Genomic DNA, 14,823 nt, shown 5'->3' on the forward strand with positions numbered 1-14,823 from the left:
CTTCTTTAGTATTAGAGAAATTGATGCTCTATTAAAAGATTCAGGAAGTTTACCAAGTTTCAAAGAAGCCTCAAAAACCCTACCGAGCCAAGGAATCAATAAAGAAGCAAAACATTTATAAAATTCAACGGTAAACCCATCAGGGCCAGGAGCTTTCCCCAGATTCATAGAAAAAATAACATTCTTAATCTCATCCATTGTAATGGAAGTATCTAATAAGGAAGACATATCCTGTGAAATCTGAGGGAAGTCTAATTTATCTAAAAAATCATTCATATATTTAGAATCTCGAGGAGACTCTGATTGATATAAAGAAGAATAAAAATCACAAAAGGTTTGATTAATCCCCACATGATCCAGTATCAATCGATCATTTTGGTTATAAATCTGATTGATTTGAGATTTAACATAATTAGATTTCAATTGATTAGCCAGCAGCTTGCCAATTTTGTCACTGTGAACATAAAAGTCACTTCTTGTTTTCTTTAATTGGTTTACAATCGAGGACGAGAGTAGTAAACTGTGTTCCATTTGAAGTTCAGTTCTTTGTTTATATAACTCCTCAGAAGGAGCCATAACATATTTCTTATCAATTTCTTTAATCTTGTCCACAATTACCATCTCCTCCTGCTTCTGTTTCTTCCTCAAAGCAACAGAGTACGAAATAATCTGACCCCGAATATAGGCTTTAAAAGTGTCCCAAAGAGTGTTAACCGAAATATCTTCTGTATGGTTAATTGTAAAAAAAAGCTCAATCTGTTCATTCATAAAATTAACAAAGTCCGAGTCCTGAAGCAACAGCGAATTAAAACGCCATTGTCTATTATTCGGTATATTGGCCATAATTTTAATAGAAAGCTTAAGTGGAGCATGATCCGAAATGGTTATAGAATCATAATCACATTTAATCACTGAAGGAATAAGACGAGAATCAATGAAAAAATAATCAATTCTTGAATAGGAATGATGAACATGTGAAAAGAAGGAAAAATCTTTTTCCTGAGGATGCAGAAAACGCCAAATGTCCGTCGACCCAGAATCAGAAAGGAAAAAATTAATCAGATTTGCAGATTTATTAGGTAAAGTCCGTAAAGGAGCCGAACGGTCCAAAGCTGGAGACAAACAGGTATTAAGATCTCCGCCCCAGATCAATGAAAACTCGTTCAAATTCGGAAACTGATCGAACAATGATTTATAAAATTCCGGACAATCCATATTAGGAGCATAAACATTAACCAAAACTACTTTTTTATTAAATAGTAAACCACTAACCAATAAAAATCTACCATTCGGATCAGAAATAATATCCTGTTGTATAAAAGTAACTGAGGAATCTATAAAAATAGAGACGCCTCGAATCTTAGCATTGGAGTTCGAATGAAATTGTTGTCCCTTCCAGAATTTGAAAAAACGTAGTCTGTCCCCCCTCCGTACATGGGTCTCTTGTAAAAATAAAATTTGTGCTTTAAGTCTCCGGAACACTTTAAAAACTTTTTTCCTTTTAATAGGATGATTAAGACCATTAGTATTCCAGGAGACAAAATTAATAATAGACTCCATAAATCCTAAAGTCAACCCACAACAAGGAGGATTGACGATAGGCGCGACCCACAAATCCGGAGAGGAAACAGAACATACAAAAGATACCGGGAAAAAGGACGCAACCAGTACTTCAATAATGTATATAGCCCAAAGAGAAACAAACTAAAACGTGAAGCCCCTCCCACCACCCCCACCCCAAGACCCCAAGGCAAAATCTAAAGCAGACCCGCCAGAAAGAAGCAAGCGCTAAAACTACCCCCGTGACTTCCAGTATACGCTCCCTAAAAAAAAAGGTATAAATATGAAAAAGGATCAGCTAATTGTAAAACAGTAAAAAAGTAAAAAAAAAGGTAGCTCAATTAAAATACACACAGAACAGAACAAAAGCCGGAAAATATATATTAAAAAAAAACCACAATAAACCTCAAACCCATGAATAGACACAGCAACAAAAAACAATAAGATTATTGACATAAAGTGGTTATAAAAAGCAAAACAGAATAAAATTTAAAAAAAACTACAAAATTTAAGGCCACACAGGAAATACGTAAGATGACAAAAGGGAAGTAACCACCCAGAATCCCCTGGGAAAAGAAAGAAATGACGCAGTTAAAAAGAAAGTTTAGCAACCATATTAAGAAATCAAAAGTAAACTTTTCTGCCCAAATAGGGCACGAAAAAGTTAAAACCAACCAATTCACAGCCTCCGATCAACGGAGATAATTAAAAAAAAGCAATTAAGATGTTGAAGATGAAAGTTGATCCAGATAACTCTGGGCATCCGATGGAGAATCAAAAAAACGAAGGGCTCCATCTAACATGCGAATCCTTAGACGTGCAGGGTACAGCAGCGCTGGTCTTAAATCCATCTTATAGAATTCCGACATCACGGATCTGTAACGAACCCGTTGGTCCCAGATTGGTTTACTGAAATCTTCCACGAATCGGAACCTAAGATCCGAAAAATCAATGAAACCTTTAGATCGAGCGAATCGAAACAGTCTCTCCTTGTCTTGAAAATAATGAAAACGTAAGATAACATGCCTAGGTCTATCTGACCTAGACGAGTATGATGGGATTCTGTGAACACGATCCAGAAGCGGTGGTTGGTCAGGAAATACAGTAGGGAATGCATCTTTTAGAAGTTGAGAGAAATATTTCATGGGGTTGTTAGCTTCAACGGCTTCCCTCACGCCAATCATTCGTAAATTCTGCCGTCGCATTCTAGATTCCAAGTCAGAGTTTTTAAAAGTCAAAAAGTCAAGTTTCTTCTTCATTACATTAATTGTTTCTTCGATTTTCCCCATCTTAAGCTCACTTTGTTGCGCGAATTTTTGAAGATCAGATATAGCCGACTGATGTTCCGCAATACAGGTTTGCATCTTATCAATTAAATCGGCAATTTTCTGGAAATTAGTTGAGATTTCCGTATGAATCAGGTCTTTAACAGAGCCTGCAATTTCCGTACGAATCATCTCCCTAACAGAGGTTGAAATTTCCCTCTGAATTAACTCCGATATCGCTTTCAAAGTCACCGGTGATTCAGTCGGGGGGAGATCCGTAGCTTTCGGTTTAACCGGAGGTTTACCATCCTTGCCGTTTTTCCCGTTCTTAGACATAGCAGATCTAAGTTCCATCCAATTGTCGGAGAATTCAGTTTAATTCAAAGTATTGTAAAAATTGATGCCTTAATGGTTAATTAAAGTATAGCTGACCATAGAGAAAAAAAACTCAGAGGTAATGGAGCGAGTCAAGAACGCGACTTCACTCCATGAGCGCTACCGGAAGTCCTCCCTCTCTCTCTAAAGGTTCCAAAGCTTCCTATGAGGTGATCAGAACGGATTACAATATTTCACTTGTGGTCTAACCAGAGCTGCAACATCACTTTGCAGCTCTTAACTCAATCTCCCAACTAATGACCATACACCTTTTTAAACAACCCTGTCAACTTACACAGCAACTTTGAGGAATCTGTCGATATGAACTCTATAAGATTTCTCTGTGCCTCTACACTGCTAAGAATCTTGCCGTAAACTCTGTATTCTGTCTTCAGATTCAACTTTCCGAAATAAATCACTTTGCACTTTTCCAGGTTGAACTCCAGCTACCACTCTCAGCCCAGCTCTGCATCCTATCACAACTTTGAACACCATCCATACCACCATCAATCCTCATGTCACCTGCAAATCTACCAACCCACGGTTCCACTTCTTCATCAAAGTCATTTATAAGAATTACAAAGAACAGGGGTTCCAGATCAAGTTCCTGTGCAATATCACTGGTCACCAAACTCCAGGTAGGAAATGCTCTATCTACAACCAGCTTCTGCCAATTCGGAATCCATGCAGCCAGGTTTCCCTGGATCCCATGCCTCCTGACTTTCCGAATGAGCCTACCGTGGAGAAGGTTATCAAATATCTTATGAAAATCCATATACATCACATCCACTGCTCTACTTTCATCAATGTGCTTAATCAGACGATGCTTCTCCAAATATTCAAGTCCAGTCTAATAATCTGCAATAATTCACGCAGCATTGAAGTAAGATTTACTGCTCTGTAATTCCCAGGGTTATCCCCACTCCCCTTTTTGAATAAAGGAATAACATTTACCACCGTCCAATCATCTAGTACTACTCTTATGGCCAGAGGATGTAAGGATCATCACCAAAGGCCCAGCAATCTCTTCCCTTGCTTCCCATAGTAACCTGGGATATATCCAATCTGGCCCTGGGGTCTTATCTATCCTATTGTTTTTTAAAACTTTCAGCACTACTTCTTTCTTAACATCAACATGTTCCAGCGTATCAGCCTTACGTTCATTGTCCTTAGATTCATCAAGGTCCCTTTCATTGGTGAACATTAAGGAAATAATGAATAGGAAATTTGCGGATGACACCGAGATTGGGGGAGTAGTGGACAGCGAGGAAGGCCATCAGAGTTTGCAGTGGGATCTGGACCAGCTGGGAAAATGAGCTGAACAATGGCCGATGGAATTTACTGAGGACAAGTGCAAGGTGTTGCACTTCGGCAGGACCAACCAGGGAAAGTCTAACACAGTGAACGGAAGGGCACTGAGGATTGAAGTAGAACAAAGGGATCTAGGAATACAGGTACATAATTCATTGCAAGTGGTGGCACAGGTAGACAGGACCAAACCATTTTCCATCTACTCTCATTGGCCTGTACTGGGACCATAGTTCTCCACACCCCTGCCATCCATGTACTTATCCAAACTTCTCTTAAACATTGAAATCAAGCTTGCATGCACCACTTGCACTGTCACCCCTTTCTACACTCTCACAACCCTCTCAGTGAAGTTTTCCTCATGTTCCCCTTAAACTTTTCAACTTTCACCCTTAACCTGTGATATCTAACTGTAGTCCTACCCAACCTCAGTGAAAAAAGTTTGCTTGCATTTATCCTATCTATACACCTCAATTTTGTATACCTCTATCAAATCTCCCCTCAATCTTCTATGTTCCAAGGACTAAAGTCCTAACCTATTCAACCTTTTCTTATAACTCAGTTCCTCCAGAACCGGCAACATCCTTGGAAATTTTCACTGTACTCTTTCAACCTTATTTTCATCTTTCCTGAAGGAGGTAGCTGACCAAAACTGCACACAATACTCCAAATTAGGCCTTACCAGTGTCTTATACAACTTCAACATAACCCTCCATCTCCTGAACTCAATACTGTGATCTCTGAAGGCCAATGTGTCAAAAGCTTTCTTTACAACCCTATCTAATTGTGACACCACTTTCAATGAATTATGGACCTTTGTTCTATCACAATCCTCAGTGCCCTGCTGTTCACTGTGTAAGACCTGCCCTATTTGGTCCTACCAAAGTGCAACATCTCATACTTGTTACACATTAAATTCCATCTGCCATTTTTCCAGCCGGTCTAGATCCTGCTGCAAGCTCTGACAGTCTGCTTCGCTGTCCACTACACCCTCAATCTTGGTGTCATCTGCAAATTTGCTGATCCAGTTAACAACATTATCATCCAGATCTTTGATATGGATGGCAAACAGCAACAGACCCAGCATTCTTCCCTGCTGCACGCCACTAATCAAAGGCCTCCAGTCAGACAGGCAACCATCTACTACCACTCTCTGGCTTCTCCCACAAAATCAATGTCTAATCCAATTTACCACCTCATCTTGAATGTGAGGTGACTGAAACTTCTTGACCGACCTCCCATGTGGGACCTTGTCAAATTCTTTGCTAAAGACCACGTGAACAACATCCGCTGCCTTGCCTTCATCAACTTTCCTGGTAACTTCCTTGATCAACTCAATAAGGTTGGTTAGATACCATCTACCATGCGCAAAGTCATGCTGACTATACTAGTCAGTCCCTGTTTATCCAAGTACTGATAACTTTCCCAGTACTGATGATTTCCTGGTTTATTTTTAGAGCTTTTCTTAAAAGTAGTTAATCATCTGCAGGTACTCCAGCTGTCCATGACTGAACAGCACAACAGTGAACATTGCCCTGAAACACTGGGCAGGAGGTGTTGCCCATTCACACCAGCGAGCGCAGGCGGAGAAGGGGAAGAACACTTCAATCCTCTGTTTTCCCTCAATTACTCCTCACAATCCTCTTTCTTCCCCACCCTTTCCCCTCCCCCCACTTACCCACTGACCCACATCAGAGTTCCAGCCAATGATACAGGACTCCAGCCAGGAATGGGAGCGAATTCGTGAGCCCTTCAGCACTGTACAGCGCTTTATCCGCACCCCATCCTCAACTACCACTCCCGGGCCGATGGTCACATTGGGACCAATGGAGCACTTCTCTCCAATTCGTGCACTTGGGTCCTGAAAGACAGAATAACACATCGATGATAAGTCTCGGAGTCTGTGACAGACAAAGTCAAACACTGCAAAGGCAGACGTATGTAGATGGGGCTGGATCACACAGAAAATCTAGCACATATCTGACCTCAACGCTACTGTCATGTCTCTAAGCTTCAAAGATCTATGTGAAATAACTAGTCTGTCCTAACCCTATTCCCACTCTGCTTCACTCTGAAGGCTGTATATCAAGATCTAGCAGCAATGTCACTCAGAGAGGCCTGAACAGGACTCAAGGAGGATGTGGGAGAATATGGCAGAGGAGAACTGAGGCAGAAGATAGATAGTTTAGGCAGGAGAATGGTGCTTAATGCTGCATCTAGTTTAACTATACCAGCTTGGGGAGTGTCTGGCATTTGAAAGGTGCAGCAGTCCTGCCTCATCCAGCCTCACATCCCCACCCCACCCCAATGCAGATGAAGTGAGGTAACAGCACAGGAAAGATGTTGCTTGAGTGGGTCTGTTTTCACTGGAGTGGTGGTGGGGGGGTGGAGAACCCGAGGTGAGGAAAGTAGTGAGGGTGAGAGATGGGGTAAGTAGCTTGAAATTTTTCCCTGTAGCAGAGGTGTCTAAAAGTATACAATAACAGATGTCCTAGGTAAGGAATAAAAGGCTTAGGAGGGATCCGAGGAAGAATTTTTCCACAGAGGCAGACTGGAATGCAGGTACCCTTACAGTGTTTTATAAAATCTCTGGATGAGAACTTGAATCGCCAAAGCACAGTAAACTATGAACAAGGAGCTGGTAAGCAGGATCAGTACAAGTGGTCAACATAAACATGGTGGGCTAAAAGGCCTGTGTCTGTGACCCTAAAGAAACATAACCACTCAATGGAACCACGAAACTCAGACTGTGATTATAAACCCAACCAATTGATTGCTATCACTACGGAAAGAAAACACTGACCATATCTGCTCAAGTCTCACAAACATACATGTGACTCGAGGCCCCTGAAAAATGCCCTAGGCCAGGCTGCAGCTTTAGTCCATTACATTATTAAAACTGGTCAGATACTGCCATCTGCTGGGGAAGGGAACAATTAACCAATACCTGTAACCCCCATCCTGTTACTCAATGTTTACAATACCAGCATCTCAAACACACATAAATCACACAGAACAGGGCAAAACCAATAAGACCCAGGCTGAAAAATGATTGTCTGTATTTAGCTATAATTATACAGGAAAGGCTAATTAACCAAACAATCAATTTGCAGTGAAATTATAGAGAGTACGAATAACTTTAGGCTTTCTGGCCAATCACAATTGATCACTGTGATCACATGCTCACAAAGGAACCCCTTAATTGGAGTAGGAACGCGACTGAGCTTGGGGTAGCCTGGAACTTGCATTCTGCAGTAAAGGCTCCTCTTCCCCAGAGTCCAGTTAGTTTAGCAAGGCCTTTGACAAGATCCCACATGGCAGGATGGTCAAGAAGGTTCAGTTGCCTGGCATTCAGATGTGGTAGTAAACTGGATTCAACATTGGCTTTGTGGGAGAAACCAGAGAGTGGTAGTAGATGGTTGCCTCTCTGACTGGAGACCTGTGGCTAGTGGGGTGCCACAGGGATCAGTGCTGAGTCCATTGTTGTTTGTCATCTATATCGACAAACTGAAGGATAATATGGTAAGCAGGATAAGTAACACTCACAACACGCTGGAGGAGCTCAGCAGGTAGGGCAACATCTGTGGAAACGATCAGTCAACGTTTTGGGCCAGAACCCTTCGTCAGGACTGAAGAGGGAAGGGGCAGAGGCCCTATAAAGAAGGTGGGGGGAGGGTGATAAGTAAATTTGCAGATGGGGACGCACTGGACAACGAGCAGTACTATCAAAACGTGCAGCAGGATCTGGATCAACAGGAAAAATGGGCTGAAAAATGGCAGATGGAATTTAATGCAGGTAAGTGTGAGATGTTGCACTTTGGGAGGGTAATTTCAAAACTTCAGAGAAACTTCAGTAGGTACATGGATGGGGGGGGTTGGAAGTCTGGGTGCAGGTCGATGGGACTAGGCAGCATAATTGCTTGGCATGGGCTGAAGGGCCTGTTTCTGTGCAGTAATGCTCTATGACTGTGAGTGCAGTTACAAGCTCAGAGCAGTGGCTTCTGTGGTCTGTTTCAGTGTGACTTCTGAAATCAGCCCACTACCACACTGGTATTAACACAGCAGTGGTTCTCCCTTCGCTATCCTTCATGCAAGGCTAGGCTGGAGAGATCTAGGCCCTGGGGTTAGAGTAAGCAGTGGTGCATTTAGTGAAATCACTGGTAATTGGTTTATCATCATCACATGTGTCGAGAGACAGTGAATCATGCCAAACGTAAATACTTCAAGGCATTGGTCAAAACACACTTGGGAGTATTATGAGTAACTTTGGGCTCCTTTTCCAAGAAAGGATGTGCTGGCATTGGAGAGGGTCCAGGAGAGGTTTACGAGAATAATAGGGTTAATGTCTAAGAAGTGTTCAATGGCTCTGGGCCTGTACTCACTGGAGTTTAGAAGAATGAGAGGGGATCTTATTGAACCCTACCAAAAATTGAAAGGCCAAGACAGAGTGGACTTGGAGAGAATGTTTCTAATAGTGCAAGAATCTAGTACCAGAGTAGAAAGATGTCTCTTTAAAACAAAGGTGGGGATGGATTTCTTTAGCCAGAGGGTGGCTAATCACTGGAGGCCAAGTCATTGGGTATTATTTAAAGCTGAGGTTGATAGGTTCTTGACTAGTAAAGGTGTCAAAGGTTACAATAGAAGGCAAGAGAATGGGGTTGAGAGGGAAAATAAATCAGCCATGATGGAACGACGGAGCAGACATGAAGCAGTGAACCCCTGATCCAGCTCCTATGTCCAAGTAATAACAGAATACAGGTAGACAAATAAGGTGAAGGACCATGAGGATGTAGACTGAAAGATCAAGAGGTCATCTTTATGGTGCAAGAGGTCTGTTCAAGATTCTAATAACAGGGAGACAAAAGCTGTACGGACTTAGTGGGCCTTGCACAAGGTCCAACATTCTGCCTGGGGGCCACATCTGACCCAACCCAAAACACAGCAAATATACTGCTGCCAAAGGCCCAAACCACTGACTGCTGCTGCTGTAAAGATTGGACAGGGAGCAAGGTACAAGTCACAAGCTTGCACAAGACCAGTCCCCCATCACAAGAACCAAGAAACAAAGCTCAGAAATGTGAGTGAAAGGTGTGAAACCCACCAGGACTGCAACTTACCACCAGCACGTTTCCAACAATACCAGGCCCTTGGTGCAATCTGTCCGGTGCCTTATGTCGGAGGGACTGCAAATACATGCACATCCCAGTCAGGAAGTCTTTGGGCTGCCCAATGTCCATCCAGAATCCTAGACACAAAAAAATGTTTGCATGAGCTGCCAAGGCCAGAGATTCAGGACCACGGTTTCAAGTGGGGTCAGCAGGAATTACATTTGGGTCAGAACAGCCTATGAGACTGTGACTGCCAACATTCTCCACTCACCTTCTTCCTGAGAGCCTGTGAGAAGCCATAAAGGCTGGCAGATGAGCAGGTAAAGAAGCTAGAACACAGAACAGTACAGTACAGGAAGAGGCCCTTCAACACACAATGTTGTACCGAACCAGCTAAAACGTAAATCGAAAATCTCCAAAAACTAATCCCTCCTACCTACACCATGTCCATATCCCTCCATCTTCCTCCTATTCATGTACCTATCTAAATGTCTCTTAAAAGCCTAATGTACTTGCCTCCACCACCATCCACCATTCTCTCAGTAAGAAAACTTACTCCTCACAGCTCCTTTGAACCTACTCCCTCTCACCTTCAACGCATGCCCTCTGGTATAGACATTCCTACCCTGGGAAAAAGATACTCCCCTGTCTACTCTATCTAAGCCTTCATAATCTTATAAACCTCCATCAGATTTCCCCTCAAGTTTATCCAGCCTCTCATGATAGAACCTGCCTTCTAAAACAGGCAACATCCTAGTAAACCTCTTCTGCACCCTCTCAAAAGCCTCAATATCCTTCCTATGGTGAGGCGACCTGAACTGTATCTAATACTCCAGAGTGGCCTAACTAGAGTTTTATAAAGTTGCAACTCTATGCCTCAACCAGTAAAAGCAAGCATTCCTTAAGCCTTCTTAACCACTCTATCAACCCATGTAGCCACTTTCGTGGATCTCTGAATTTGATCTCTCTGCTCAGCAACACTGTTCTTGCCCTTAACAGTGTACTGCCTCCTTGCATTTGCCCTACCAAGGTGTAACACCTCACATTTTATCTAGGCTAAACTCTATCTGCCATTTTTCTGCCCATATCTGCAACTGATCTGCAAACGTTTGTATATCGCGTAGTATTCCTTGCCAGACTTCTACACTATCCACAACTCCACCTATCTTGGTATCATCCTGACGAAGGGTCTTGGCCCAAAACGTCAACTGTACCTCTTCCTAGAGATGCTGCCTGGCCTGCTGCGTTCACCAGCAACTTTATGTGTGTTGCTTGAAATTCCAGCATCTGCAGATTTCCTCATGTTTGGTATCATCCACAAACTTACTACCCCACCCAACTACATTTTCAACCAGGTCATTTATATATATCACAAACAGCAGAGACCCTGTGGAATACCACTAATTACAGACCTCCAGCTTACGTCCCTTCGACCATTACCGTCTTCTATGTGCAAGTCAGTTCTGAATCCAAACAGCCAATCCCGTGCATCTTAATCTTTTGGATTGACCTTCCATGAGGGACTCTGTCAAACATCTTACTAAAATCCTACCCTCATTAATCTCTCTTGTCACCTTGTCAAAGCACTCAAATCAAGTTGGTAAGACATGACTTGGCCCACACAAAGCCATGCTGGCTCTCCCTAATTAGGCCATGGATTTCCAAATGCTCATACATCCAATCCCTAAGAAACTTCTCCAGCAATTTCCCTACAACTGCTGTGAGACTCACCAGTCTATAGTTCCCAGGATTTGCCCTTGTTCTCTTCGTAAATAGAGGTACAAAATTAGCTACTCGCAGAAGTGGTAAATGAAATCTCATGGAGATGTGTGGTAGATGGTAGGTGGAATAAGAAAGAACATTGATCAAGCTGTGTTCAGGAACAGAGACACTTGAGCATCACTGTTTAAATTATGCAAAAAGGCAGGCCAGGTGGAAAGAGAATCATAAGAATGATAAGTGCAGACAGAGTTCTGCTATAACACATGTTGGTTATAATGGGATTGATGGATTATAGAAAACTATTTGCATTAATGGACCACATTGGTTATAGTGCAATAGTGATAAAAATAAACTGTTTACATTTGTGCTTTGAAGGCAACTACAGCCTGTTCTGTTGTACCACAATTTTCTATAACATGAGGATTCTCAGGAATGTAACTCACATTATAGCAGAACTACCTGTACAAATGCAGAGAATTGAGGATATATAAATCCTCAATCCTGGGATCAACAAAGTATGACTATGACTATAACCTGTTTAATATTTGGTTAGTCCACTAGTGGGGTACTGTATCCAGTTCCAGTAACCCTAAGGTTACAAAGATCCTTGACAGGATGCAGAAAAGCTTTACCAGGGTTGTTCCGAGGTTGAGGAATCTGAGATCAGAGAACCTGTCACAAAGGCAGATGAGAGGAAGTTTCGCTGAGGTGCATGAGAAGGGATATTGCTACCACTTAATCAACCAGAGTGCTTAGATTAAAAATCATGGACAAAAGATGCAGTCACGAGAGGAAACACATTCTCTGTTATGCACAGGCATGACCTTCTCAAATTTACTGGCTGTAGCTGACGGGAACAGAATTGGTATCTTTAAAATTGAATATTCACGAGATGGAATAACTTGTGTGCCTGTGGGTAAAGATTGAAAATAGACAGATTTAAATGCTTCTGTCAATCTTCTCAGTTCAGCAAAACCCTGCATCCTCACCACCACCTTGACAACTTCCCTATGGTGTTTAGATCTGCACCAAGAATCTTATACATGCTTATACATGTTTGAATCCACTAATTCACATCCTTCATTGTCCTTTTCCAAAATTCAATCTCCAAAAGAAAGCTCCAATTAATAAACACCCTCAGCTTTTTTTTTGGGAAGAGATTTCCAGATTCGGCTCTATTAAAGATTTCTATCTCAGCCTGTTTCCCATGCTACTTTCCACAGTGTTGCTGAAAATGACAGAAGATAGTGTAACAGTGAAAGTGACTCCTATGCAGGTTATGAATGAATCAGTGGAGGGAAAGCGCATGAGGGAGACAGAGATAATTAGGATTCCATGAATCCAATGTATGAATATCCTTCAGGAATGCTTGCTTAAAAAAATGACTGAAGTTACCAGTTCAACCCCTGGCCAATCCTGAGATGCAGCTACTAAAATGGTAGATTTGGTAAAAGGCCTGCCCTAAATGTCCTCTCCTCTCGTGTCCTCCAATTAGCAAAAGAGTGCCCAAGAGTGGAGGAGAACAACCTCCGCCAAGCCAAGCAGTTCACAGACATTCACCACTCAACTTCGGAGACAATGAGCTTGACTAGTGGGAATAAAGAAGGATTGTCATTACAACAGAACAAAGTGGCCCAACTTGAAGCCCAGTGATTTTGCATTGTGATAAAGAATCTGGATGCCATACTCCAGACCTGTTCTGGGCAAATTCCTCACCTTGCAACTCCATGGCATACAGCTGCCCGTCCTGTGCCATGACAGGAAAAATCTCCTTCTCTATTGATGTTGGCCTGAGCTGCAGAAAAATAAACAACATGCAGAGTCAATGCCATTGACTTCACCTCACACGAATGCAGCTTAAAGCTAACAAATTCCCTGACCTGAAGGTCTGTGTTTAGGCAGCAGATTGTGCAGACAGTGAATGCAAGTAGGTGATCTAAAAAGATTCCCCAGTGACCCCAGCAATTTAAGGAAACAACAAATATAGCACCCTATTCAAGAAATAAGGGAATGAAAGAGGAAAGAGAACTGGGGCCGACAGCATTTGCTGGCACTTACTGTAGCAAAGAGCTGCTTTCTAAAAGCCCCAGTGACCTAGATTCCATTCTGACCTCTGGTGCTGTTTGTGTGAAGTTTGCATGTTCTGTCTGTGATGGTGGGTTTCCCCCAGGTACTCTGGATTCCTCCTATGTCCCAAAGATATGCGAGTTGCTAAGTTAATGTTCCACTATTAATTGGCCTTAATATGCAAGGCAAGTGGTAGAATCATGGGATGGGGAATTTGATGGAAATGTGGGGAGAATGCATTATAGGGAGTATCATCGGGAAAATAAGATTGTTCTGTTATCTGACATGGACGCAACAAGATGAAGTGACCCCCTCTACATTCCAAAGAAATATGGAATATAGAATTATGAAGTAAGTGATAACGACACTTAGGAAAACATAACTTGATTGGACAGAGTCATTATGGCCTAATTAAAGGGAATTTGGAGTTGCCAAAGGTTTTACATCAAAGAAGTATCTCAATAGCTAAAGAATAAGCAGCAGAAGTGGCATATTTAGACTATCAAAGAATTTCTGATAAAATGTCACATTAAAGATTGTTTGACAAAAGCTCACACAGTTGGTGTTAGATGGAATAGTGATACTGGGAACGTACAGAAAATAAATACCAATACTTGGGTCAGTTCAGATTGGCAGCTGGGAACCAGTCAACTGCCACATGGTTCAAAGGTCCAGTCTCAACATACTTGCATTTATGGGACAAACCTTTGGACTTGATGAACTCAATTGGAACCGTGACTTTCAACAACTGACTTTAAATTTGCCTCACACTTCTTCATGGGCAGTGGCATATACTGTCTTTCTATATTCTGGGACCCGTCCAGAATCCAGTATACTTTGGTAAATTATCACAAATACCACTATTATAACTTCTGCCATTTTTTTTCCAATACCCAGATGTACATTCCAACAGGACCAGGAGATTTAACTACCTTGAAGCACATTAGTTTGCCTAGCACTATCTCTTTGTGTTGGGCACGTGGCCAAGTGGTTAAGGCATTCATCTAGTGATCTGAAGGTCGCTAGTTCAAGCTTCAGCTGTGGCAGCGTGTTTGTGTCCTTGAGCAAGGCACTTAACCACACGTTGCTCTGGTGTCTGCGTGAGGAGTAGCGCCCCACACAGACTTCCAATCTGCACCTTGTAAGGCATGAAAATGCCCAATGCAGGCCCCTCATGGTCTGAGTCGGCGTTCCCCCCCCAGCTCTTCAGTGATTGTATCAAGTTCCTCACCTCCTATTGCATTCCTAACATCTTGTTGCATTTTGGGCATGTCCTCTACCATGAAGACTGACACAAAATGACACAGGATGAATATTCAACTGGATTCAACATTGACTTAGCAGAAAGTGGCAAGAGTGGTAGTAGATGGTTGTCTCTCAGACTGGAGGCAGGGATCAGTGCTGCTATTTACCACATA

The 14,823-nt window shown here is 42.2% G+C and overlaps 1 protein-coding gene across 3 annotated transcripts in view; it reads right to left on the minus strand.

Annotated features, from left to right (window-relative positions):
• Window positions 1-14,823, minus strand: part of gmppb (GDP-mannose pyrophosphorylase B) — a 34,202-nt gene that overhangs the window by 5,391 nt on the left and 13,988 nt on the right. For all 3 annotated transcript variants that reach the window (XM_063067766.1, XM_063067764.1, XM_063067765.1), the window contains 3 exons: window positions 13,055-13,133; window positions 9,626-9,753; window positions 6,187-6,369 (listed from right to left, as the gene is read on the minus strand). In XM_063067766.1, coding sequence (XP_062923836.1) covers window positions 6,187-6,369; window positions 9,626-9,753; window positions 13,055-13,133 — 390 coding nt within the window. The remainder of the gene's footprint in view (window positions 1-6,186; window positions 6,370-9,625; window positions 9,754-13,054; window positions 13,134-14,823) is intronic.

Source organism: Mobula hypostoma, chromosome 15 (assembly GCF_963921235.1).
Source record: "Mobula hypostoma chromosome 15, sMobHyp1.1, whole genome shotgun sequence".
NCBI lineage: Eukaryota > Metazoa > Chordata > Chondrichthyes > Myliobatiformes > Myliobatidae > Mobula > Mobula hypostoma.